The sequence below is a fragment of the Pipistrellus kuhlii genome, unplaced genomic scaffold (genome assembly GCF_014108245.1).
Source record: "Pipistrellus kuhlii isolate mPipKuh1 unplaced genomic scaffold, mPipKuh1.p scaffold_m20_p_7, whole genome shotgun sequence".
Classification (NCBI taxonomy): Eukaryota; Metazoa; Chordata; class Mammalia; order Chiroptera; family Vespertilionidae; genus Pipistrellus; species Pipistrellus kuhlii.
The window spans coordinates 28,117,910-28,143,192 of NW_023425573.1; the positions used below are offsets into that span (position 1 = coordinate 28,117,910).

A 25,283-nucleotide genomic window follows, 5' to 3' on the forward strand; every position below is an offset into this window, starting at 1 on the left:
AACATTCTTGAACATAATTCTATCTCTTGCTGTTCCAAACCATTCTTAGGTAATAATTCTACCCCCTTCCTACAATGAATTCTTGGAAGGAGAAGTGCTTACAGTGTATCTTCCCTTAGAATATAAGCTCCATGAGGGCAGGGGTACTGCTTTCTCATTATCCACTCCTACCGCCTGTCACTCAATAAATACGGTATTTGCTGAATAAATAAATTAAATAAATAGAAGTATGCTTTTTATTTTTAAAAAAGTGCATTAGGAAGCCTTATCTTATGTCTTGATATCTACAAGTGTCTTTCTTTCACCATCAAAAGGAAAGCCATCCTGGCTGAGGTCAGAATCCTCGCGTCCAAACTTTTCTTTTAAAAATCTGTAGAGGACATTTCATTGTCTTAGGACAATACTGCAGCACAGCAATCTGGGTCCAGCCTGGTTTTCATTCCTTTATGGATAGCTTTGTCATGAACACTGGGGCTGACTTCCCAACGCCCCCAAATGATTGGATTAATCCAGTCGTGGTAATTCCATCCTTTTTGACTATTAAGGGTCTGGGCAACGGCATATCCTGCCCCCCCCCCCCCCCCCATGTGCTCTTGCGTGTTGACACTTCTGGCTAACACAGCTGCCACTACCAGGCCAGATCCTCAGACACCCACTGTCTTCTGTGTTGGGAGTGATAGATCCTCCTTTCCTCCAATTGATGGGCGACTAAACTCCACCTGCAGCCAGACATTCCTGAGCACTGAATCACCAATCAGCACCTGCCAAATATCCTATGCTCCCGATTCCTAAGTCCCTAGGTCCCTAATCATAGGCCTTATATGAAACCACCAATCAGCGTGTGCTGAATACCCTACGCCCCATCCCCTCTCCTCCCCTTAAATAGTGCATGAACCCCGGCCCTCGCTCTCTTCCCCTCTCTCTCTGGAAGCAGCCGGCAGTGGTGCTCTTCTCTTCAATAAAGCCTGTGTCCTGGCATCCCGGTCTCCCTCTCTATTTCATCTATCAGGGAGAACCCCGCCATTAAGATGAGGGTATGCACTGGACCCCCAGATCTAGCCGAGTTACATACAGATAGAGCTCCAGGCAGGCCATGCCTGCTTCCTCGGGGCCTTCCTCAGGCTCCCCTGGCGTCCAAAGACCCTCGACTGGCCCACTTACTTCTTCCTGCGAACCAATTGGTGCACCCACCCCAGGGGCTGCCTGCAGTACTGGGACCCTGCGCGCCCCGCCCCCTCCAGAGCGGCCCTCCCTCCCCGCAGCGCCCCTCCTCCGGCCCCTCCGGGGGTCACAGACTGTGACAAAGCCTTATTGCCTGTCTCCGGGAATTCATTTCCTGTCTCTCCTCGGTTCCACCTCTCTGGGGCTGGGCCCCCCCGCCCCCGCCCCCGCCCCCGCCCTCGGCGCGGCGCCCCGCGTGTGCCAGGCAGCTGGCTGCCTTCATTATTTTTCCGCCGGACGCCACCGGTTAACCGCCTCCGCGCCGCCCGCCCGCGGAGGGGGCCGCACATCCCTCCGACTCGCTCATGTCATTAGGGTCCGCGCGCCCTCTCCGGCTAATGAGGCGGCGGAAAGAAAATTAAGGGGGAAAAAATCACACAGGCACATTGCTCTAGATGCAGACGGAGACATAAAATGAGCAAGAAACACAGAGGCACGCCGTTGATGTTTGCTCCTCCCTTCTCCCCCCTCCCCGGGGGACAGGGTGCGGGCAGTGGAGGCAGGAGACGGAGTCCTGGGTTTTGACTACTGCTCCCCCTGGGTGTGCCCCCTGCAAATACGAGTCCTGGGAACAGTGTGAGGTCACTTCACCCAATGCTGTAATGGTGTAAAAAGGAAACATGAAAACTTATCTGGATTTTCCACATGGGCAATGCCCAGGAGGTGAGAGGCAAGACCAGAGCTTCGCAGATGTTTCTAGAATCTGTCATTCTCACCCACATCCTCCATTGCCCCCCTCTCTGCAGTCCCCGCCTGGATGGCCCCCAGTCTGTGGCTTTCACCAGCCCTTACCCCAGAGAGAGCTCATTTGATTATGTCACCTCTCCGTTAGCATGGCATTGATTCCCATTGTTCTCCAGGCAACGGCTCAAACCCTTAACCAGGCCCTGCCTAACACCCGCCTCAGGTGGCAGCCCTCCTGCTGTTTCCCCCCAGCCCCTGGGTCCTCTCTGCCGCACATGTGGCAGCACTCCCTCTGCCCCAGGTCACCTGCCTGGACTGCTTCTTTCTGCCTGGAATGGCCTTTCCTCCTCTCCTCACATAGGAAGGCTCCAGCCTCCAGGTCTGGGCTCACTCAGCACGTGCTGGGGGAGCCTGTGGAGCGCCCCCACCCCCCAAGCTAGGTCAAGCCCCCTAGTTGGCACTTTCAAGGCGAGGAGGGTCTTTGCTCTGTACCTGTTCTCACCACAGCAACATCACACGGGGGGCGGCGTGTGGTTGTCTTACCTTCCTGAGGGACAGTGCCATGAGGGCCGGCTCCACACCCTTACACCAGCTCTGGGCTTAGCAATGCCTTATAGCACATGTGTCAAACACAAGGCCCGCGGGCCAAATCAGACCCACCAGGCCTTGCAATGTGGCCCGCACCGCGCGGTCATCACTGCACTCCGCTGCGTTTCCATCACAATAACAGTTTATGACTGTTCAGTAAACCATTCGGCCCGCGATTTAGGCTGGATTTTAGATTTTGGCCCCTTCTCTGATTGAGTTCGACACCCCTACCTTATAGGGATGGGTGTTGAATGCCTAAATGCTCCAGGGGTGCCCTGGGAAACACAGCCTCTGTGGCTTGGGGGAAACAGTGCACCGCTGGTGTTGTCCCTGCGCGCGCAGCCCCCCTCCCCCCCCCACACACTCGTGGGCAAGCATGAATGTGAATATTTACAGCCTCTAGTGTGCGCATTTCCGCTGGGCACTGCTGGCCTCTGCCCTGTAGGTAACAAGGCACAAAATAGCACAAAATGAGGAACAGGGGTGAGGGACCAGAGTGCGTTAAGCATGAGAGCTGACTGCACTGAAAAGTGCTCTGAGGAGGGGCTCCCTTTATGTATCGAGGGACAGATGGCCCATGGAGGAGGCAGGAAAGAGTGGTCCCAGGCCATGGGTTTCTGTCCTGGTGCTGCTACCTCCCAGCTCTGGGACTTGGGGAGGCCCTGTCCCACCCCAGAGCGGAGCACCAGCATTCTGTTCTGGGGTCCAGCCCGAGATCTGCTCTTCAAACACTTGGGATGAGGAAAGTAGAACTTCGTTGTGAAAAGATGACACGGGGCTTCGTTACTGTCTCATGAATCCGGCCTCCAGGTGAGAGGCAGGAGAGAGAACCGTGAGCAAAGCCCCTTATTCCAGAGCAAGCATCCAACCCACAGGCTCAGTTAGCGCAGGGGCAAAGCAAGTTTGGACGCACGTTTGTGTGCGTGTTTCTCTGCCCTCCTGTCTGCTCTCCCCCAGGCCAGCCCCGCCTGTGCGGACCACTTCCAGAATTCAAACCTGGCCACCGCCTGCCACCTGCCCTTGTGCCCCGATCCCTGACTGGTGTTAACTAGAGGTCAGCCAGGAGAAAGGCCTGGCATTGTCAACATGCTCGCTTCCCAAGCGGCGACACCACTTTGATTCTCACCGCGGAGCACTGTCCTCGGCGCGATGGATGCTCGGTCCGCCCGCTGCGGCCACGGCGCCTTTGTCTGGGCATGAGGGAATGCGATTTATGTCACGAGCTCGCTGTGAAACCTTTTGCCTCAGTAATTCTGAGCTCCGTGGGTGTCTCTTTACATCTATTTCAAGCCCAGCTGCTGCCCACAGACCGCGTGCTCTGTGACATTGCCGGCGCCGCTGTGTACCCCTCGCCACGGTGTGGCGTCCCGCCCGCGGTGTATCTTTGTGGCCTGGTTCAGTGTGTTTGCAGCGCGCTCCACAGGGCTGCTGAGCAGAGCTGGTCTGTCCGTTTGATGTCTGGTGTGGTGATTAGACTCCTTCCCGGGAGGATACATGCAGGTGGCCTGGGTGGAGGAAGATGCTGCAGCCAGATTCCCAGTGCGTGCCCTGGTTGTCCTGGGCCCACGCTAGAACATCACAGGCACCTGTAACATGCATTTGGGCGGCACCCTGCTCCCAGCTCCTCACTAAAGGTGAGGTCGATCTCAGCACAAAGAACTTAGATCCCCATTTCCAGTTCCAAGGACTTAATAGCAAGTGGCGTGCCCCAAGTTGCTGGAATCCCCTTCATTCACTCAACATTGAGGTGTGCAGTGGTCAGCTCTGTGCGTGTGCAAGGAGAGCAATGCTTTTTGGTGAAAGCCTCAAAGTATTCATATTTTTCAAGGAAACTCTAATTCCTTCTACAATTGCTGGGAGAATCAGTCTCATTTCTAGGAGCTGAACACTTCTCATGGCCTTTTGACCCTCACTATAGGACTCCTCCCTCCCCAAACCTAAACCCAACTTGTACCTCCACTGACCAATCTCTGTTCCTGTGTGGCTGACCCAGGATAGGGCTCCTGGAGACCCAGAGGGAGAGACACTGTCCTTGCCCTGCATGTCAAGGTCAAGGCTGAGTAATTCCCACAGCCCTGGAGCCAGAGTTCAGGTGTTAGAGGTCTTATCTCCAGGGAAGGTGCCCATGGGGCTGCACCTGAGACTTGGAAACCCAGGTAAAGAATCACTCAAATAGAATGACTGCAAGGCCAACAAAGGGTTATTTGTAGTCACTGCTGAATATACTGATTTTTTTCTTTTCTTTAAAATCATGTGCCTCAGCCCTAGCCAGTTTGGCTCAGTGGATAAAGCATCAGCCTGTGGATCAAAGGGTCCTGGTTCCCATTCCGGTCAAGGGTACATGCTTTGGTTGCAGGCTCCTCCCTGGCCAGGGCCCTGCTCTGGGCTCATGCAGAAAGCAAATGATCAGTGTTTCTCTCTGTCTTTCCCTCTCTCTTCTCCTCTCCCTAAAAATCAATGGCAAAATATCCTCGGGTGATGATTAACAACAACAAAAATGATTTGCCTCAGCTATTTTTTTACTGGTGGCCCATCACATAAAGCCTGTTTCTTCTTCATTCTTTATACAATTTCCTATGATGACAGTTGACTGTGTGCATCTTGGTTTAAGGCAAACACCGTGCGCCCTGGAGGGGCAGTGGGTGGGTCTTGTTTCCATGTCAGGGGTTGATGGCTGGGACGTGTTAACATGCAAATTAGGAATATAAAGCTGCTGGCATTTCCTCCCTTTCAAGAGCCCACTAACCTGGAGCCTCTGTGTCAGTGGAGTGCCACCTGAGAACTGCTCAAAGACGATGTGAGGGTTAGTACAAGACACTGGTCATAATGTTTGTCAAGAAAACGCTTAGGGAGCTGTTTGGAGGGATTTCCCACTTTTCACCCGTGATTTTACAGACATACTTGACCCTGCATGCATCTATGGTGCAAAGTTAGCGTTTGAGAGAAATGTGTGAATCCCACTATTTCAGACCATCTGGAACTCTGTTCTTTTTGGATGACAACAGCCTTTCGCCCATTCAAAACTTGTCAGGCATGTCTCTTGCCTCTGATTGGTGAGCGTGAGGAAGAGGGAACCTTTCAAATTTAAGCACACCCACTTTTACATCTAATGGAATGACTTCCCTTCAGTGAAGTCTTTTGGGAAAGACAATCTCTTACTCCAACCAATATTTTGGGAACTTTTCTTTTGGGACCATTTCCCATCTTTTGGGTATTTTCTCTGGTGAGAACTCTCTATTCTTCCTCTTGATTATTTCAAGCTAGATCTGACACATGGGGGAGGTGACAAACTGCCCAGAGGCAAGCCTGCAAAGCGGGGGCGAGGTCTCCACAGCCCTGACTGGGTAAGTCCCCTCACCTGGCTGAAACCCAGGGAGAGGGAGAAACACCTGCTTGGTATCTCACAGGAATGCGTGAGGACAATAATGAGGGAATCTGCAAACGTGTAACTTATCTCATTAACAAGGTTGGGGATTTCATTTCAGATCAAATGCCAGATGCCCTAAGAAATCGATTTTCATTCGTCTGCCAAAATAACTCAGGGCATGACTGCGTCATGGAAATAAGTGTGTGGAGTCCCCAGGTGACTGCTTTGAAAGGACACACGCAGGCATGCTTGTCCACAACCCAACCTCTTTCTTTCCTTGTGCCCGGAAGCTTCCGGGCCCTGGCTCCTCAAAATGTGGCCCCAAGACCAGCAGCCTGGGCCTCACCTGGGAACTTAGGAACGGAGACTCTCCCACCCAAACCTACAGAGTCAGAATCTGCCGCCTCCCAAGTCCTCAGGGGGGTTCTGGGTCCCTGGAAGTTTGAGAAGCGCTGCATGCAAGGCTTGGGGTAATAGGAGGTGCCCGGCCACTCTTACCTTGGGGAAGGCGTCAGGCCACAGGGTGGGGGCGCCGTGGTTGAGCAGCGCCTGCACGGTGCGCTGGGGCTTGGCCTGGGGCGCGAGGGAGGCTGCCTGCAGCACGCGGGCCAGGGGAGAGGCGCCTCCGTAGTCCAGCGCGGCGGCGTCGGCGCCATGCTGCAGCAGGAGCAGCGCCAGGCCGGGGCGCGCGTGGCCGCAGGCCTTGTGCAAGGGGCTGCGCTCGTCCTCGTCGCGCGCGTCCGCCGCCGCCCCGCGCCGCAGCAGAAGCGCGCACACGCGCAGGCCGCGCTCCTGCTCCTCGGGCCCCCGGGCCTCCGCGCCGCACGCCGTGCTCAGCGCCGTCTCGCCGCGGCCGTTCCTCGCGTCCACGCGCGCCCCGCGGCCCAGGTAGAGGCGCGCGTGCTCGTCCAGGCCGCGCTGCGCCGCCACGTGCAGCGGCGTGTCCAAGCTCGCGCCGCCCACGCGATGGACGGAGGCGCCGTGCTCCAGCAGCGCCTGTGCGCACCTGCGGGGAGGCCGAGAGGGGTCACCGGGTGGGCAGGGCCGGACACCCGACCCCCACATCTTGCCACGGATCCGCCACTCCTTGGCTGCTGTTTAGGGGGCTCCGGACACCCCGGGGGGACAGTGGGCGCTGGGAAGAGGAAGGATAGCCCCAGAGAAAGGACATAACTTCAGATCTGTGCTCAGGCTGCAGGAGTATAAACTGAGCTAGGGAAACAAACAAACAAAACAACCCCCCCAAAACAAAACAAACAAAACAAAACAAAACAAAACAAAACAAAACAAAAAACGTGTCTGGCGTGGCTCAGCGGTTGAGCCTGGGCTTAGGAACCAGGAGATCACAGTTCTATTCCAGGTTGGGGCACATGCCCGGATTGTGGGCTCATTCCCAATAGGGGGCGTGCAAGAGGCAGCCGGTCAATGATTCTCATCATTGATGTTTGTATCTCTTTCTCTCTGAAATCAAATAAATGTATATAAAAAAGAGATATGGCAAAACACAGAGAACACAGGCCCACCGGTTACCGAATAGTGGACCTGGCTGGAGACTTCCCGAGTCCATAGGCAGAGTGTAAGACTTGGGAGTAATTCCTAACTGCTTGCTGCTACTTTGGGAGGCGATGTGGTTCAGATGACAGTGCTGAGGTCCTACTTACCTGGGCTCTTTGTCACACGTGGCAGCTGAGGAGCGTCCCTTAGACTGTCAGGTTCTTTCTCAGAACCTCTTCTGAAACCTCTCAGCTTTGGTGACAAGTGGACAGGGTGAGCCTTGCTCCCAATCGGAGGACTCCTTCCAGACCTCCAGCGCTGACAAAGACCGGCATGGGGGTGTCCCCAGGGCTGGATGCATAGTGAACACATAGCCGTGCCTAACTGTGGGATGGCCTTTGTTTCAACCAGTCTCTGCTGAATAGGCTAGATTTTAGCTGTACCCGATTCCCCATTGGCCTCCTGGGCATATAGCTTGGGAGACATGGGTCTCCCCCAAAGGTGGGCCTCCAGGTCCACCAACTGGAACCCAAGACTGCCCCCTCCTCCAGGCACTGAGGCCTCTCCAGGACAGCAGCTTCCTCAGGGCCATCCACACCTGGGAGAACTCTAAACCCCTCAACCTAAGCTGAGGTGCAGGCTGCTAGGCCTCCTGCCCAGACTCTGGTGGGAAACAGTCCTCCCCAGCCAGAATGTGGGAGGACAGTCACACAGCCCCTCTTCTGTCCTGCTGGCCCTTGTCCTTTGTGGGCACCCCCAAAACACCTGCCCCACTTCAGTGACCTGCTCCCCCAGAGGGTCAGCTCCTGGGCATCGCCATCAATGTGTTTGCTTCCCCTCTGGAGGCTGACACTCAGCATGCCGCCTGCAGACCACAGCCTCTGGTCCCTGTTGTCACCCACGCCTGGTGGTGCCCTTCTCATCTCTGCTCTATTGAGACTCGAGTCTTTGACCTCTCATTCTCTCAGCCCTTCCTGCCTTCGTGCCTTCCCTGGGCAGCACTCCAGACACTGTCTTCTTGGCATCTGAGGTTCCCTCGTACAGGGGACATGGCCATCCCCATGGCAGACAGCCAAATCCAGCCTGGAGCCCATGTGTCATCCACCCTCTCATCCCCTTTGGCTGCTGAGTGCTGCCGGGAAAACACCATCGTGAACCGGCCTCCGGTTTCAGATGGGCCTCGGGGGCCTTCGGTTCACATTGTCCAGTGCCGACGGCCAGCTCCTCATCCTGCCCACAATAGCACTGCAGCCGTCACCGCCACATTTCCGGTGCTGTGGCTCCTCTCCCTCGTGACCTCCTGCAGCGATTGCTCTCACCTTCTCCACGCTCCTGGGAGGGGAGTTCTTCCTGGTCACCTTGCCCAGGTGCAGTCCTCTTCTGCTTTCTGGGGGTCTCGTCCTTTGCCTTTTTTTTTTTCTGTCCTACCCTCCCCCTCCCCCCGACTTTCAGTTGGCCTGGAGCCACTGTAGGACAGTCATGGTCAGAAGCCTGTTGACTTCATCACCTATAATCGCTGTTTCTTCCTTCCTCTCCATGGTCACTGTTTGTGGACACCCAAATCATTTCTTGCCTGAGTGGTAATGACAGTCTCCTAATTTGTCCTCTGCCCCAATCTCACAAGCTCCATACAAGCTAGGAAGATCCTTTCCTGTGGGAATCAGATGACATGTGCCTGCTGGAGAGAGCCTGGTCCCTGTCCCCAGGATACGGGATGCCGAGAGACCAGCTCCTGTGGGCCTCTGCCTCTTGGGCTCCTGTCACCTAGTGTCACCAGCAGAAGGTCACAACTCTGCGTGGTCATATGCCCTGTACTCAAGTGCCTGGGCGCAGCGCCTATGGTACCATGTTTCAAATGTTCTTAGATCATTAGCTCCTTGAGTATATCAGTGGGGGGCTATTTACCTCCGCTTCTCAGTGCTCAGGGCAGGCAGCCTGCTCTCGGTTTTCCCGAAAAGCTCGAACAAATGCATTTCCTTAATGAGAAGCCAGTTACTGCTGGTTTTCCTGTTACTCGCCTCCCTGAGCTCTGAACAAGATCGTCCGTGGAGGGCTTCCAGGCTGCAAGCGGCTGCCGTTAAATCTGCTTATATTTCCACCCAGGGACGCTCAGTGGTCTTCAGTCTCTCTCTGCGTATCTTTAGCTTCCATATCAGCAGTATCTTGAGAAGTGGTCTGTGTTGGGTGGGAGATCTTTATAAACAAGTACAATTTGATGTGAAATGTCCTTTGGGACAATAACCCGCTAAGAGAGAATGCAAATTTCAGTATCAGGGTACTTCAGACTGGCTTCCTCCTTGCCTCTATGGGAGGCATTTCAAACCGTGCAGCAGGCGATTACAAATCAAGGGTTCCGTCTCATTCTCACCACCGAGCCCGTGCGCGCTCGGAAACAATTACAAAACATTTGCTTCTGCCCTTTTAAATTTTTTTTATTTTTAAAGCGGCCCCGCCTCTCCAGAGACACCCATAGGGAAATATAAGTGGTCCTCTCTTCCACAGCCACAGCCTGTCTGGCGGACGGACCAGCTTGCAGTGTGCAACAGGGATACCTTTCAGAAGAGCAAGGACAGTGGCCCACCCCTTGGTGGGCTGCGGATGTCTGTTCCATTTTTAATGAAGAGCTCCTAATTGGCGAAACCTTGGCACTTTCTTCCAGCAGTTAATGATGTGAGTTGCAGGCCACAGGCACGAGGAAAAAACAACACAACCAATTGACTGGGGCACACCTCTGCTGGCACACACTGGGCAGTCATTAAAGGCGAAGGTGTGGGAGCCTGCTTAATGACACGGAAAGCTATTTGCAATAGTTATGTGAGAAGATCAGGCTACACAACAGCACTGAGCGGTCCTATTAAAAACCACACCAGATATGCATACGCACAGAAAGCAAGCCCAGAAATATACAGGCCGGCGTGTGTTTACCTCTGGCGGGTGGGTGCTTTGTTATTGCCTTTTTGCCTGCCTGTATTTTCAAATTTTTCACAAAGGAATCAGAGTTACAGTTTGAAAGAGGCACGACAGAGGTTATTAATAATAAAACGGTCCCCCACCGGCCACAGCAACAGCGTATGGATTCCGAGAATGTTAGCTTAGCTTTCCAGGGAACCGGAATGCTCTCAAATTTTCCATTGATCTGCCCAGGCACAAGCAGCGATTTTGGAAAGGATGTACGGCAGTGCCCATGAGGAGGCGAGCCTAGAGGAGAGGGGAGGGGTGGGGGGAGGTACTCGGTGATAAGCAGGGAGACAATAGCATCTCAGAACTCCTGGATCTGACCTTGTATGTGTCAGTGTCTGCAGTGGGAGAAGTGGCCCAGCGGGGAAACACCACCCAGGCCCAGCTGTGCCCGAGCCCTGTCCTCCTAGGGGAGATTTTGTTAGATTTCCTGCTACCCTGATGGACAGGCAAGCCAGGGCGGCCTGGAGCCACTGTAGGACAGTCACAGTCAGAAGCCAAGGGTAGATTCCCATCGGAGGACGTCAGAACAATTCCTCATTCTCATCTTTGACCATGACCGAGGTGACAGGCTATTTTAGGGACACGAGGTTGACAGTGGCTTGAGCCAAAGGCAGGAGTTAATAGGGATGAGCCCATCAAGGGCTGTTAAATTAATGTCATTTTAACTTATTTCTGATGGGGGAAGTAGGACTCTGAGCTCACACCCCACACACGGCTCCCATCCACCTTCCAGCATCTTCCTGAAGCACCAGCTTCCCTGTCACCCACCAGGTGCGGAAGGTTCATGTGAATGCCCTGACCTGGGCTTTTCTACTGTTCCCCTTGTCCCCGACCCTTCCCCACCGCCTTCCCCACTCCCTGCATCCCATGAGAAAGCCTCTCCTTCAACTGTCCTCCCTTCATCCATCACTCTATTCACACAAAGCCCTCAAAAGTGGCATTCCTCAGACGCTGGTCCTGAGCTGGGAGCTCACTGCGTCTCTGCTACTTGATCTTGTTATTTTTTAAATTTTTAATGTTATCTTTAGTTCTTGCAACAAATCTGCATTGTAGGTAGAATCTATAGGTGGGGAAATTGAGAAAGGGACTTACATGAGGTCAAATAGCTAGGACATGGTAAAGCAGAGGTCTGGATGGCTTTGTTTGCCACCTGCTGCCTCTTTCCACCGATATTATTGGTGAAGCATCTTCTCTGAGCCAGTCACTGTGGTAGGCATTTTCCATGTCATCTCTAAACATCTATTCATTCATTCATTCATTCATTCATTCATTCGAGAACATCATCTGTGCTCCATACAACAACAGCCTTTCAAGGCAGGGAGAAGTGTTTCTTCTCTGAGTCGTCCACAAATTTCTGGACAGACGCGCTGACAGGACAGTGAAGACCCTGGACCTGGTGCCGTGGGGCAGGCAACAGTCACCACTTCTTGCCCAGTCCTGCTAGCAACCCTGCCCGACAGATCTCATTCTCCCCAGTTTTCAGGGAGGATTCAGTTTTTGAGGTTTGATCAGTGACCTTAAGGCTAGGGAGATGATCGTGACCCTGCAACCAGCAATCTTCTTGGGGTGAAACCCAGCGACCACCCGACAACAACATGGTCCAACAACCACCAAGAGATTTACAGAGAGAGCAGTTTCCAACCGTGACACAGAACTATTGAAAACAAGGCTACATCCTAGATTCAGAGAAGTCACTTCCTTTGTGCGAGGGAAGCAGACAGCGCCCAAAGCGCTTGTGAGTTCTGTCAGGCGTCTGTCTCCCGAGCAGCAGCTCCACCAAGTTGCTGGAGTCCTTGGACCAGCGGACTGCCCTGCACTGTCCTCATGTGACTGCTGCCTGAACCCCTCCCACTCGTAGACCTCATACCCAGTGAGAGCGATGGGTGCCAGGAACCAGTCTTGGTCAATCATCACGGCTGCTACTGCCCCCCTCGGAGTTGACCTGGAGGCAGGTGGGCTGGAGACACTGTCCCGTGCCAGGGCGGCTGGAGCCCAAGGCCGGGTTGTGAATGCGGGCAGAGCATCTGCCTGGATGCTGGGCAAGTGCCAGCCTGTGGGGGCAGGTGCCGTGGGGGAGAGACTTGGGAGGAAGACACAGCCTGTTTTCTAACGAAGCCGTGGCAAGAAGGCTCCCTCCTGTGCAGTCACCAGCTGGTGCCTCGTGAAGGCTGGAAGCCACCGCCCTGACTTTGATGGAGCAGCAACTCTGCTTTATTTCCCTGGACCTTCTGCCGAGCCTCTCCCTTGGGGACCTGTCACCCACTCCTTTCTTTCTGTATTTTCTTCTCTTTCCCTTTAACCACTCCCTTTCCCCCGGAAGCTAAGCTCTGAGATGACCAAGCATTAATGTGTACAACTGAAATGGCTGCTGTGAGCATACTAATGCTTCCGTGAAGAGGGGAGGTTGACAGAGAACTTGCTGGTGTTTCTATCCTGACCATTGCCCTGGGGCAGTGGCTGCCATTTAATTTTTTTTCTTTTTTTTTCTTTCTGAAGTGTCATATGGTTGTGGATGGTGATATTTTGGGCAAATTCTTCCCAGATTGTAAATGGAACCCTGCATTTTGGTGAACTGAGAAATGCTTTAGGGAATATGTTGAGAAGTCAGCTCCTCTGTTTGCCCTACTTGCCCATGAAGTAGCATGTGACTTTCTGGAAGCTTCTAGAAACAGAAATGGGTGACCTTTCCTCCTCTGGTCCCAATATAGTGGATCAAGAGGAAAATTGGAAACATCAGGGCCAGTGGGGAGAAGAATCTCAGGTGGGGGTGTAGTGAGGGGAGATTTGAATTGGACCAGAGAAATATGTGTTTGTATTTACATATTTTTTAAGGGAGGTATAATTTGCATTCAGATATATGCATAGGTCTTAAGAGTATAGTTATGTGAATTTCTACAAAGGAATGCACCTCTGTAACCTACATCCCAACCAAGAGGTACTGTATTTCCATTGCTCCAAGAAGTTCCTTGTGTTTGCTACCAGTCAGTCACCACTGCAGGTTCTGATTTCTTTCACAGTGGTTTATTTCAGTTTTGTCTTTTCTAGAACTTTCTACTCTTTTTACCAGGCCTCTTTCACTTAACATAATGTCTGACATTCATTCATATGGTTGCATACATGAGTAACCCAGTATTTTTTATTTCTGCGTATACTTAATTATATGGATATGCCACAATTTAAATACATTTTTATTGATTTCAGAAAGGAAGGAAGAGGGAGAGAAAGATAGAAACATCCATGATGAGAGAGAAACATAGATCGGCTGCCTCCTGCAAGTTCCCCACTGGGGATCAAGCCCACAACTCAGGCATGTGCCCTTGACCGGAATTGAACCTGGTACCTTTCAGTTCGCAGGCCGACACTCTATCCACTGAACCAAACTGGCTAGGGTGTGGATATACCACAGTTTTAATATTCATTCTCCTATTGATATTGGTGGACATTTGGGTATTTCCATTTTTTGTGTGTGGCTATTATGAATAAAGCTACTGTAGAAGAACATCTTTGAATAAGTCTATGGACATATGTTTCCCTTGGTAACTCTCTAGAAGTGAAATTGCTGGTAGGTGTATATTTAACTTTAAAAGAATCTGCCAAAGTGATGATACTGTATAGTTCCAGCAACAAGGTGGGAGGGCTCTATCACTGTCATTCTTTCTGACTTTGGTCATGCTAACCGGTGTGAAATAGTGAATATTTCTTTGTGGTTTTAATTTGCATTTCTCTCATGAATAATGATGTTGAGCACCTTCTTATCTGCTTATTGGCCATTTGTCTGTTTCCTGACTTTTGTCTGGTCAGGCTTTTGCCTAGAGGGTGAAGGTTTGATTTGGCCTGTAATATTTCTTTTAATACCTGACCTGAGTGGTAGGAATTCAAATGGGACTTGGCAAGTGACTAGAAAGCTGAGCAATCTGCCTGAGACGCTAAGAGGGGGTGGAGAAGGAGCAAAGACAGTGATAGGCAGTGTTTGGAAGGCGGTGTTTAGGGCTGGGCAGAGCTACTTCCTGACTATACACAGCTTTCGGAAAAACATAGGTTCACAAAGGAGAGGCCATCTTTCAGAACTGATCTCTCCAATGACACTGGGCTTTGAGCCTGGCTCTGACTACTTTCATGGTGTGCCACATTAGTGGCAAAATAGGGGCCCTCCATGAACCTCAGTTTTCTAATCTGTAGACTTGGCCTAACCACGCCTTATTGGCCTGCTGGGAGGAGTGCAGCAAGTAAGACCTTTGCAGGTGCTCAGGAATGTGTGAAGTACAAATATCATAGCATCGCTGAAACCAGTTTGGCTCAGCGGATAGAGCGTTGGCCTGTGGACTGAAAGGTCCCGGGTTCGGTTCCGGTCAGGGGCATGTACCTTGATTGCGGGCACATCCCCAGTGGGGGGTGTGCAGGAGGCAGCTGATGGATGATTCTCTCTCATCGATGTTTCTAACTCTCTATCCCTCTCTCTTCCTCTCTGTAAAAAAAAAAAAAAAAAAAAAAAAAAAAAAAAAAAAAAAAAATCAATAAAATATATTTTTTAAAAAACCACAAAAACCAAACACACACACAAATATCACAACATCTAATGGACAGCCCCTCTCTGCACTCATTTTTAGTATTCCATTCGATGCCTCAAGCTCCCACTGTACCAGGCCATGTTTTCTCTCCTCTACTTGAATAATAATTCAACCACTGCCCTGTGGAAGAATGAACTGCTTTTTCTTACGTTTTATTTTATTTATTTACGTATTTATCTGTGTGAACTGCTTTTTGAGTTATTTATTAAGTCCCATGAGCCTGGCACCTCAGACAGGTAAACTTCCTGCTATCAGGGAGATGCTGGGGACTCTGAGTAGTTCCTTCCCCTGGACCTGCTCCTTCCTTGACTTTCTTGTGAAGGAAAAGCTATACTTCCTTTCTCTCTGCCCAGAGCTCAGCCTGCCAGGTCTGAACTAGAAAAGAATTGCCCCATGATTTTCTTCAATGACTCCCCTTCTCCCCCAGGATAGCGATTTTCACAGGCCCAATAGCGGCTTATGTATTATTTTTCATTCAGTTGAATTGACACAGCTGGGGCAAAAAAAAAAAAAGTATGCTTCATACTAATCTGTTCATGTAGGAAGCAAGCTCTCCTCACTTCGGCTTAAATCAAGACAACGTTAGGCGAGAACAAGAATGGGCGCTCTGCTAATTCTTTCCTCATTTTAATCATCTCCGAATGTGAACTAGGGTCAAGGAGAGGAACCGGGTAATAAATAGGGCGAGGCGGGCATGCAGGCTACTAAGGTGAGGAGTAACTTTACTGGAACTTTTTTCTTTCTGGAAAAAAATCTCTTCAAAAGGTTCCTAGATTAAAGCTCCAATCTCCCTTTTTGTACGTTGAATTCTGAATTCAGAAGCTTGCTGGTTGGAGGGAGCACAGACAATTTTTTTTTTAAGTCCCAGGAACTCAGAGACTCAAAGGTTTGAAAGTCCTGCACCTATGGTGAATTGCCGGCTGAAAGGGGCCGGAGCAGAGCCGGGCCCCGAGGTGTGGAGACCATTGTCATCAAGAGTAAGAGAATGAAATGGCTCTGTATGTAGGTCAATGACCCCCTCTCTACTGAAAGGTAAAAGAAAAAATTAAGGATGACCTACAATCTACCTTGTATAAAAAGATTCTAGAGAAAGTAGCTCTCTCTTTCCTGTCAAGGTGATAATGTTTATACTATGTGCAGCCAGACCTCCCCGGACTCAGACTTTGGGGGACTCTGAAAGCTAAAAAGCGCTGGTCAAAACCTCAAGCCCTTTCTGACATCTATTAACGTTTTGTTCTTCAAAGTATTGGAGGTATCGTTGGAGGCGTGGCCCGTGGAATCTGGCAGCATTTTCATTCTAATCAGTGAGATGGAAGGATTCCGAGGTGCCTAGTTCTGCCTGATCTTCTGCTGTGTTCGCCACTTACCTTAAACTTTTCCCCAATAACCAGGATTTAAATGAGCCAAGGCTGTCAAATTAAATGGATAGATTCACAGAGAGAGACCACAGACACAGAAGAGAAAATGAGCAGAAAAAGAAGAAAGAGGGGGAGGAGGAGGAAGACAAAAGAGATTTCACAGAGCCCCATTTTAATGCAAAGGCACTTCAAAGGTCCTTATTAAACAATGTCCCAGACCTGTGTGATTTTTGAAAATCCAGCAGAAGCTAGAAAATTAGCCTCTGTTGCATAGTATATGAGCTGAGGAGCTGTCATGGTCTGCGTAAGCTTCTGCCCTTATGATGCCTAAATGAATTGACCTGCTTTAGGGAAATTGTCAGGATTCACGCTACAAATGCTGAGTCTATGTTGCATTCTCATTTCTTAATAAAAAGCCATATTTCCCCAATACGATTTAAGTGGGAGTTGGAGTTCCAGGCATGAAGTCAACTTGATTTAAATTTTTTAAAAAAAATATATTTTATTGATTCTTTACAGAGAGAAAGGAAGAGGGATAGAAAGTTAGAAACATCTATGAGAGAGAAACACTGATCAGCTGCCTCTTGCACACCCCCCCACTGGGGATGTGCCCACAACCAAGGTACATGCCCTTGACGGGAATCGAACCTAGGACCTTTCAGTCCACAGGCCGACACTCTATTCACTGAGCAAAACTGGTTTCGGCCCAACTTGATTTTTAAAACTCTTTTTATTTTTAAACTATTCTAGATTTACAGAAGCGTTCCAAAGCTAATACGAACAGTTCCCAAATACCCTTCACCCAGCTTCCCCTAAAGTTAACCTCTTAGAATATGGTACATTTGTCAAAATTAAGAACTAAACATTGGTTCAGTGCCATGAACTGAACTGACATCAAGATTTCTTACCGAGCCAATAGCCAACACCATGTGGTACTGGTGTCACAACAGACAAATACGTCGTCGTCGGTGAAATAGAAGAGACTAGGGAGGAATGTGCTGCCATGGAGCCCTGGTGAGCTGGCCTGTATCCACATGGGCCACACAAACAAAGGCTTGAACCACCGCTGATCTGTGTCCCGGCAGAACACCCATGATCCTCTTGGGCAGGAGGCTGGCAAGGAGCTGCTCAGGGGCCGAGGGCCACTGGCTTCCCTGTGCCTCCTGGGAGGTGTTCGGGAGACAGTTTCTCATCACCTCCTGGGTTCTCATGAGGTTTGAGACTTCCTGCCTCGCCCCCCTCAGAATACAGCTGCAGACTATAAAACCGCTCAGCTGAAGTCTAGATTTGGCTGCTTAGCAACGGGGTCACTACGACTCAGATTATCACCAACTGGTCCCCTTTGTTTAGGTGTGGTCCTTTGTGGTGTGTGGGACAAGGACCGTGAGGAACTGGCACCTTTGACTATTCTTTTCACTGTTTATGTAAGAGATAAATGGTCTGGATCAAACCTCGGGACTTTATCTGTTGAATTGGTCAGACCTTGCCCTGTCTTGTGTGTACTTGACAAGAGTCCAGAAATAAACCCACACATACGTAGTCAGTTGATTTTCAACAAAGGTGCAAAGTCAATTTAGTGGAGAAAGGAAAGGCTTTTTGACAAATGGTGCTGGCACAATTGGATATCCACATGCAAAACAAAAAAAACCAAAAACCAAAAACCTCCAATCCATCAATCGATACCTCACACCATAGTCAGAAATTAACTCAAATTGGCTGATAGACTTAAATGTAAAATACAAAATTATAAATTTACTGAGGAAAACATAGAAGGAAATCTTTGTGGCCATGCAAAGGTTTTTCTAGATAAGATAGCCCTACACAAATCCTAAAAGAAAAAAATTGATAAGATGGATCTCACCAACATTAAAAACTTCTGTTCTTTAAAAGACATTTTTAAGAGAAGAAAATAGAATCCAGAGATGGACAGGCCATATTTATAAATTGCATGCCTGACAGGGGACTTGCATCCAGGGAATGTAAAGAAATCTCAACATTTAAGAATAAAACAAACAACTCACTTTTTAAGATGGGTACAAGAGCCCTGGCCAGTGAGCTCAGTGGTTAGAACACCAGCCAGAGCATGGAAGGGTTATGGGTTTGACTCCTGGTCAAAGGTACATACCTGGGTTGCAGGTTTGATCCCAACCCCAGTGGGGGCACCTGCAGGAGGCAATCAATTGATGTGCCTTTCTCACATCAGTGCCTCTCTCTCTCTCTGTCTCTTTCTTCCCCCACCCCCCACTTTCCTCCCTTTCACCCTCTCTAAAAATCAATGGGAAAAAATATCCTTGGGTAAGAGTAAAAATATATAAATGAATGAATGAATGAATATGAATAAATAAGTAATATGAATAAAATGGGCATAAGACTTGAAAAGGCACATGGTCGCCAAAGAAGACATATATGTGGCAAAGAAGCACATGCAAAGACGCCCAGCATCCGTTGTCATTAGGGAAATGCCACACACAACCACACACCTAGGGCATGTCTGCAGTTAAAGAGAGACCCTACCAAGTTCCGTGAGGGTGTGCAGCAACAAGGCCTCAGACATTGCTGGTGGGCCCGCACGATGGCATGGCCACTTTGGAAACTCGCTTGGCAGGCTTATGAAAGGTTATCTCTCAATCACATCACATGACCCCGCCATTCTAAGCCTAGGTACTTCCCCGGGAAAAAAATGAAAGCAAATACCCATACAAAGCCTGGCACACAGATGGTCATGGCCAGCTTTATTTGTAACAGCCTGAAGCTGGAAACAATTCAGTGCCTTTCAACACATGAATGGAGAAACACACCATGGAAGACCACTCAGCAGCGACGAGGAGTGAGTTATGGACACACACAACAATATGATGAATCTCAAAGTAACTATGATGAGTGAATGAAGCCAGACAAAAAAAAAGGGTACATTCCACTTATATAGGATTCCAGCAAATTCAGACTGACCTCTGGTGACAAAAAGCAGATCAGCGGGATAATGGAGGAGGGGGGCTGGGACATAACAATGGGGTAAGGGAACCTTTTGACTGTGACGGGTGTGGTCATTCTTGATCATAGGGATGGTTTCGCGAACACACAGATGTCTGTCTAAATTTATCAAATTGTACACTTTAAACACAGGCAGCTTATGGTATGCAGTTACCCCTCCATTAAGCAGTTCCTAAAAAATACATGGGAAGAACACTGCTTCCTCCAGTCCCTCTCAGGGCCCCTGGTGGCCTGCTGTCTTGCTGAGTCTCTGTTCTGAACTCAGGTGACATTAGCAGGTGGGGCCTTGTGACCCGGAGCCCAGTAGGAGTGCCCGCCTGCACTTCATACGGTGATTTTATTTAATCCTCACCACAGAGGCAGAAGGCCAAGAAATGACAACCCCCAGGGCAGGGGCTGGAACATTTTGACTAAAAGAAATGTCAAGATGACGCACTGCAAGCCGAGAAACCAAACATAAATCCTGCGCAATGACAGGGTGGCTCACAGCTTCTCTCTCCCGAGCCTCCTGGACCCCGTGGGCACAGACTCTGCAAGGACAAACTGAGGGGCTGCACGCAGCGGCGGCTGCAGAACCTCCCGAACCCCAACCCCTGGGCGGGTAGGTGGGCTGGGGCCCGCTGCTCCCCGAAAAATGCCAGGCCCCAGCTCTGCTTCCTAGAGGAACCGCGAAGCCCCGCCCGCCCGAGGAGCTAGCCATTGATGTCACACTGTGACAATTATTCTGCATAAAATTATCATTAAAAACTCTAATTTTTCAGCTCCCAACCCCGCCAGTGGCCTTTTAGCATTCTCCAGCGCCGTGTCGGAGGGCCGTGATCACCCCGCTCATTAACCCGGCGTGGCGCCCCCCGCTCGCGCTCGCAATCAGGGCTAATGACACCCGTGTGCGCGGGGGCGGGGCCGAGCGGGGTCCAGGGGCCCGGAGTGGGGGCGGGGGGCGGGGCGGGTCCGGGAGTCTGGGAGTCCGGGTCCGGGGTGGGATCTGGGCAGGAGAGGGCGGTGTGGCCGCTATGGGTTCTGATGGTCAGTGAGAGGCCGTGCAAGGTTCTGGGCTTGGGTGGGGACAGGGCGCGGGAGGTGTCAGGGGTCCCTGTTCAGGCCCAGAGGCTCCAAGGTCCGGGGGTTGGGGCGGGGCGGGGCGTGGGTGGAGGGGCGTGGCCGGCGGCGGTAGCAGGAGCCCTGGCGGCCCGGTGGGTGGCGGGTGGTGGGTGCTGGGTGCTGGGTGGCCCCGTCACTCACCCCAGCGAGGCGGCCGTGCGGCAGAGGTGCAGGGGAGCCAGGCCCTCGGCGCTGAGCAGGTCGGGGTGGGCGCGGTGCTGCAGCAGCAGCCGGGCGCAGGCCGTGTGGCCCCCCAGGCAGGCCTCGTGCAGGGGCCCTCGACCTCCGGGGCAGGTGGCCCACGCAGGCCGCATGGCCTCGGGCTGCCGCGATGCACAGGGGCGTGGTGAGCTCACGCGTGTACTCCAGGGTCCAGAGACCTGGAGGAGGGGTGGGGAGAGGTAAGGTGAGTGGGGAGCACTGGCGGAGGCCCTGTCCATTAGGCTGAAATAGGGTGAAACCATCTCTTGAGAGGGCGTGTGGGGGTATACAAAGTCGTAGGGGGCTGGGACAGAGAAAGCCATGAGATCCAGGCAGACACACAGATGAGGGAGAGGTGGAGTGGCTAGGGAGACTGAGGGGAAAGGACAAACCCAGAGAGGGGCAGAGAGATACCTATAAGGTTCTTCCTCCTCCCAACTGGTGGGCAGAGTTATGACATTACTGGCATCTGTCACAGAGACATCTCCAAGACATTCTTACAATACCAAGGGAAAACAGAAGTGTAGGAACAGGGGGGAGGAGAGTACACACACACACACACACACACACACACACACACAAACAAATAGAGCAGAGAAACAATGGGGGTGACTGGAGGAGTTAAAAGATGACCAAACAGGGTGGTCAGTGGGACAATTTAAAAAAATTTTTTTAATTGATTTCAGAAATGAAGGGAGAGGGAGAGATAGAACCATCAATGATGAGAGAAAATCCTCTATTAGCTGCCTCCTGCACGCCCCCTACTGGGGATTGAGCGGGCAACCTGGGCATGTGCCCTGACCTGGTTCATAGGTTGACACTTAACCACCGAGCCACGTGGGCCAGTCATTGTGGGACAATGTAAGTGAGGAATTCACATTTTCCAGGCTCTGATTGAGGGTAGCTTAAAGGAGGCAAGTGAGCTGCGGATTTTTCTGGAATCCAGCTCTCTCTCACCCAGCCCCTTACGTACCCTGTATCATTAAGAGGAGAAGGCGGCAGACAAAACAAACTGACCCACAGCACCCACGTTGCTCAAGAAAAGGACTCGAAAAGTTTAGCCCCCTTGGAAGTGGCGAGTTTCAGAAGCGCACTTTGATGTGGTCGGCCACATTCGGCACAATTCTGGTTTGTTTCTCTGTGCTTTTTAGGGTTTTGTGTGTGCGCGCGTGTGTGTGTGTGTGCATGTGTATAGATTGCTTTCTCTTGCAGGATGAATGGAGCGGCACCATACATTTTACTTCTCTGAAAACTTTGGGCTTTCAAAAGGCCCGTGGAAGGTTGTTAGCAGCCAGGAGTGCTCGTGGAAATGGAGGAAGCAGTCCCTGGCGAATACACTTCAAGGGACAGGATTTCACATGGCAGGAATGCCTTCTGGTAACGATGGAAGAATCGATACCGTGTCTGTAATGAGCTGTGGAGGAGACCCTTTCACAGGCCACCTCCTTCCTGGGACCCATGCTGCGCAGTTTTGAAAGGCCACTCATAATTACCTTCCTGCAGAGTCCCGGCCGCCCCGCGGCCCCACGCCCAGCCTGGAGGTTGTTGCATGCTCCATGGGATGGTGTGGGGGCCTGTGTCCTGTGGAGGATGACGGTGGCCTGAGGCCCAGGGGACGTGGCCAGCATGGGTTTGGACTGCTTTCCCAGCAAAGACTGTGTCTGATTTGGAGCCGGGAGGACGGGTATAGTCCTTGATGACAATGAGCTACATTCCTGCAGGGCCAGCCCCCGCTTCTGGACTCTACTCATTTCTCTGTGGCAGGAAACCTACTTACCGAGGGGCTAGGAAGTGGGTGCTCCATTCTCCAGGGCCTGCGGAGTTCTCAGCCCCCTCCCCCTCCCTCAGCAGCTCCATTCGCCTGTCCCGATGTCCAGGTCTTCCCGTGGACCTATGGGAAGGGGCCGTGGTGGGCATTTAGCTCAGCCCTAGATGAGGGCCAGCTTCCTTATCCAGGTCCTAGGAAATGGTGCTGAGCATCTAGTCTTTAAGAGAACAGGGTTCTGAGGAGATTCTTGGGATCAGAAAACCTGAATCAGCTTCCTATGACTCCCACCTGGGTCCCTGTTCTGCAGCAGGAGGAACCCAGATGCAGGCTTCTCCCCATGGAGAGAACATCCTTCTAAACGTCTGGGCCTCCATGCAGGGCTCTCTTTGGACTCGAGCTGGGATGCTGTACCAAGGGGCCAGCCACTGGGACCCTGCTTGGTGCACCCCCAACCTCCTGGCCCTGGCCACCAGGAAGTCCTCACACGAGAGAAGGTAGAGGTGTGGGGCTGCTGGTCCAGCTGCCGGGAAGACAGGCAGCTGGGCTGGAAGCAAGACTGCAGCGGCCCTGAGCACTGCCCACTGCACTCTAGCCTGCACCAAGGCTGCAGCAGTACCAGCTCTCCTGGCTGCCCTTTCCCCGCCAACAGCTCACGTCCCTTCACTGTCCGTGCTCCCTAGTTTCCTGCCAGGCAGGAGTGCCGTAGGAAGACACAGATCTTAGGGCTGAGAGACTAAGGAGGGAAAAGGAAGGAGGGCAGATTCAGGCCACGGGTAGCATTAATGTCTCATTGAAACTGCAACATTTGAGCATGCAAGTGTTCAGGGTGGGGAGGCATAGGACAAAAAAAAAAACATTTATTGAGCATTCAAGCAGCTGGCATTCTTGATTGAATTGCCACCCAGCCCGTGGGGGACTATGTGCACCCGTCTGGACCAGGTGAAGGAGAGGAGGCCCGGGCTGCTCCTGGACTCCCTCAGCTGGGAGGTGGTGCGGGCTGGCAGGAAAGCATCTGCCTCCCACAGCCCCTGCTCTGACAGTACCTCCCCCACCCCCACCCCTGTGAGGTCTAAACTGAAGTTTATCTCCTTGTCTCGGTCAGCAGCAGTGAAGACAGCATCAGTGTCGATGGGAACAGCAGGGAACTTTACCAGGGTCCACTGTGTGCCTAACTCCCTGCTGCGTGCTGTGGGACATGCAGCGGTAAAGAGCATGCCGACCATGTTTGCAAGGCACGCACAGCCTCACTGCGTGTAAGAGGCAGGTGGGTACAGAAAACAATGAGCAGAAACACTGGGGGCCACTTCCCTAGTCACTGTGCCCCGCACTTACTGTCCCTTCACTTACACATCCTGCACTTGCTCTGTTCACTTCAGCAGCAATGCTAATTTTTCGGAATTTCATTTCTTTAAGCAGCATCATTTTCCCATGGTCTTTTCCGCAGACTGTAATCAGATCCGTTTCTGAAGGACTCATCCATACACAGCTATACCTGGTCCAATGGGAGCTGTACTTCACTTCGCACCGGAGAAGCCTTTTGTCCCTGGTGACCTTTGTCACGGGCTATGTTTAGAAGGGCTGGGACACTGGGGTGAGTCCAGGGATAGGAGCCACTCCACCTTCATGCTATGTTAAATTTAGCTCTCCAAGCACGATATTTGTCAACCGCACCTAAATGTCCACGCTTGAGTTCAGTGGGCAGGGAGTAGTAGTCCCAAGACACGCGGTTCTTTGTGAGAGCTTTTAGAACCGCTCACAAGAAGGATGTGTGGATTATTTTGGGAGCAAGGCAGAGGTGTCTGTTCTTTTTTAAAAACATTAAGAACAAGCATAGCTATACATGTGACTATACATTAAAACACAAAAGATAAAAAAACTAAAAACCACACAACAAAAACACCCTCCACAAATATCTGAAAGCCAACCCATTTATCCATCCATTTGTTCAGAAAACCAATCCATTCATTCACCCGTTTGTTCAATAAGCATTTATGGACTATTATGTGCTAAGTGTTGTTGTTAGGATCCTGAGATAAAAAACACACACAAAACAAAACAAGAAAACTATATTCCTGCCCTCAAGGATCACACAGGATAAAACAGTGACCAGAGGACCCCAAACACAGGAGTTCTTCAGCCTTCCTTTCTACCAGCTGAGCGAGGTCCTTTAGTCATGGGTGGATAACACTGTCCCCTGACCTAAAGCTTTTGGCTGCTCTCCTTGCCTGCTGCAAACCAGTCCTGCCCATCCATACCTTGCTGGTGTCAAGACATTTTAATCTAATTTTTCTCATCCTCATCCTTCTACACTTAGTCAGAGCCAGTGCCTAGCCTTCAAGATACAACTTAAGTGCCATCTTCTCTGCCTACTTCAGTCCAAATAAACTCAGCTTCTTCCAAGAACAAATTTGTGTATGAGGTTGCTGAGCAAGTGTTGAATCTTTGATAAAATAGAAGAAGGGGCACAAGACCAGAGCTTTACATTTCAAATAGGAAGAGAACTTGAATTCTCTAAGTTTAAATTGGCATCAGTCCTGGGCAAGATCCCTAAACGGAGTAGGAAAAAGATGAGTTGGGGCATTTAGAAATGGGAGTGGGGCACTTGGAGTCCTGGGGGCCACTAGGAACAATTCAGGGTGGACTCAGAGAGTTTTCTTTTGTGATGAGCTCACTTCATAGATATGCAGGGGGAGGTAGGCAAAGCCATGCACAGTTCAATCTGCAATGGAAATTATCACGAAAACCTTTCAGAAAAGATGGAAAAAATATGGGTCTTTCTTTAGGAAACACTTGCTAAAAAACTCACCCTGGAGAAACAATACCCATGGCACCCTTGGAATGCTGGTTCACACCTTGACTATAAAATGCAATCACCCAGATCCCAACCTGAGTAATTCCGGTGTGCCGGGTTGGTGTGATGGCTTGGTGTGACGGTTTGGTGTGACTGGTTGGTGTGACAGGTTGGTGTGATGGGTTAGTGT

At 51.1% G+C, this 25,283-nt stretch overlaps 1 protein-coding gene across 1 annotated transcript in view; it reads right to left on the minus strand.

The window, feature by feature from the left end:
* ASB18 (ankyrin repeat and SOCS box containing 18) overlaps window positions 1–25,283 on the minus strand; it is a 37,583-nt gene that overhangs the window by 2,355 nt on the left and 9,945 nt on the right. The window contains 3 exon segments of the mRNA XM_036422210.2: window positions 6,359–6,866; window positions 20,475–20,624; window positions 20,626–20,713. Of these exon segments, the coding sequence (XP_036278103.1) occupies window positions 6,359–6,866; window positions 20,475–20,624; window positions 20,626–20,713 (746 nt within the window).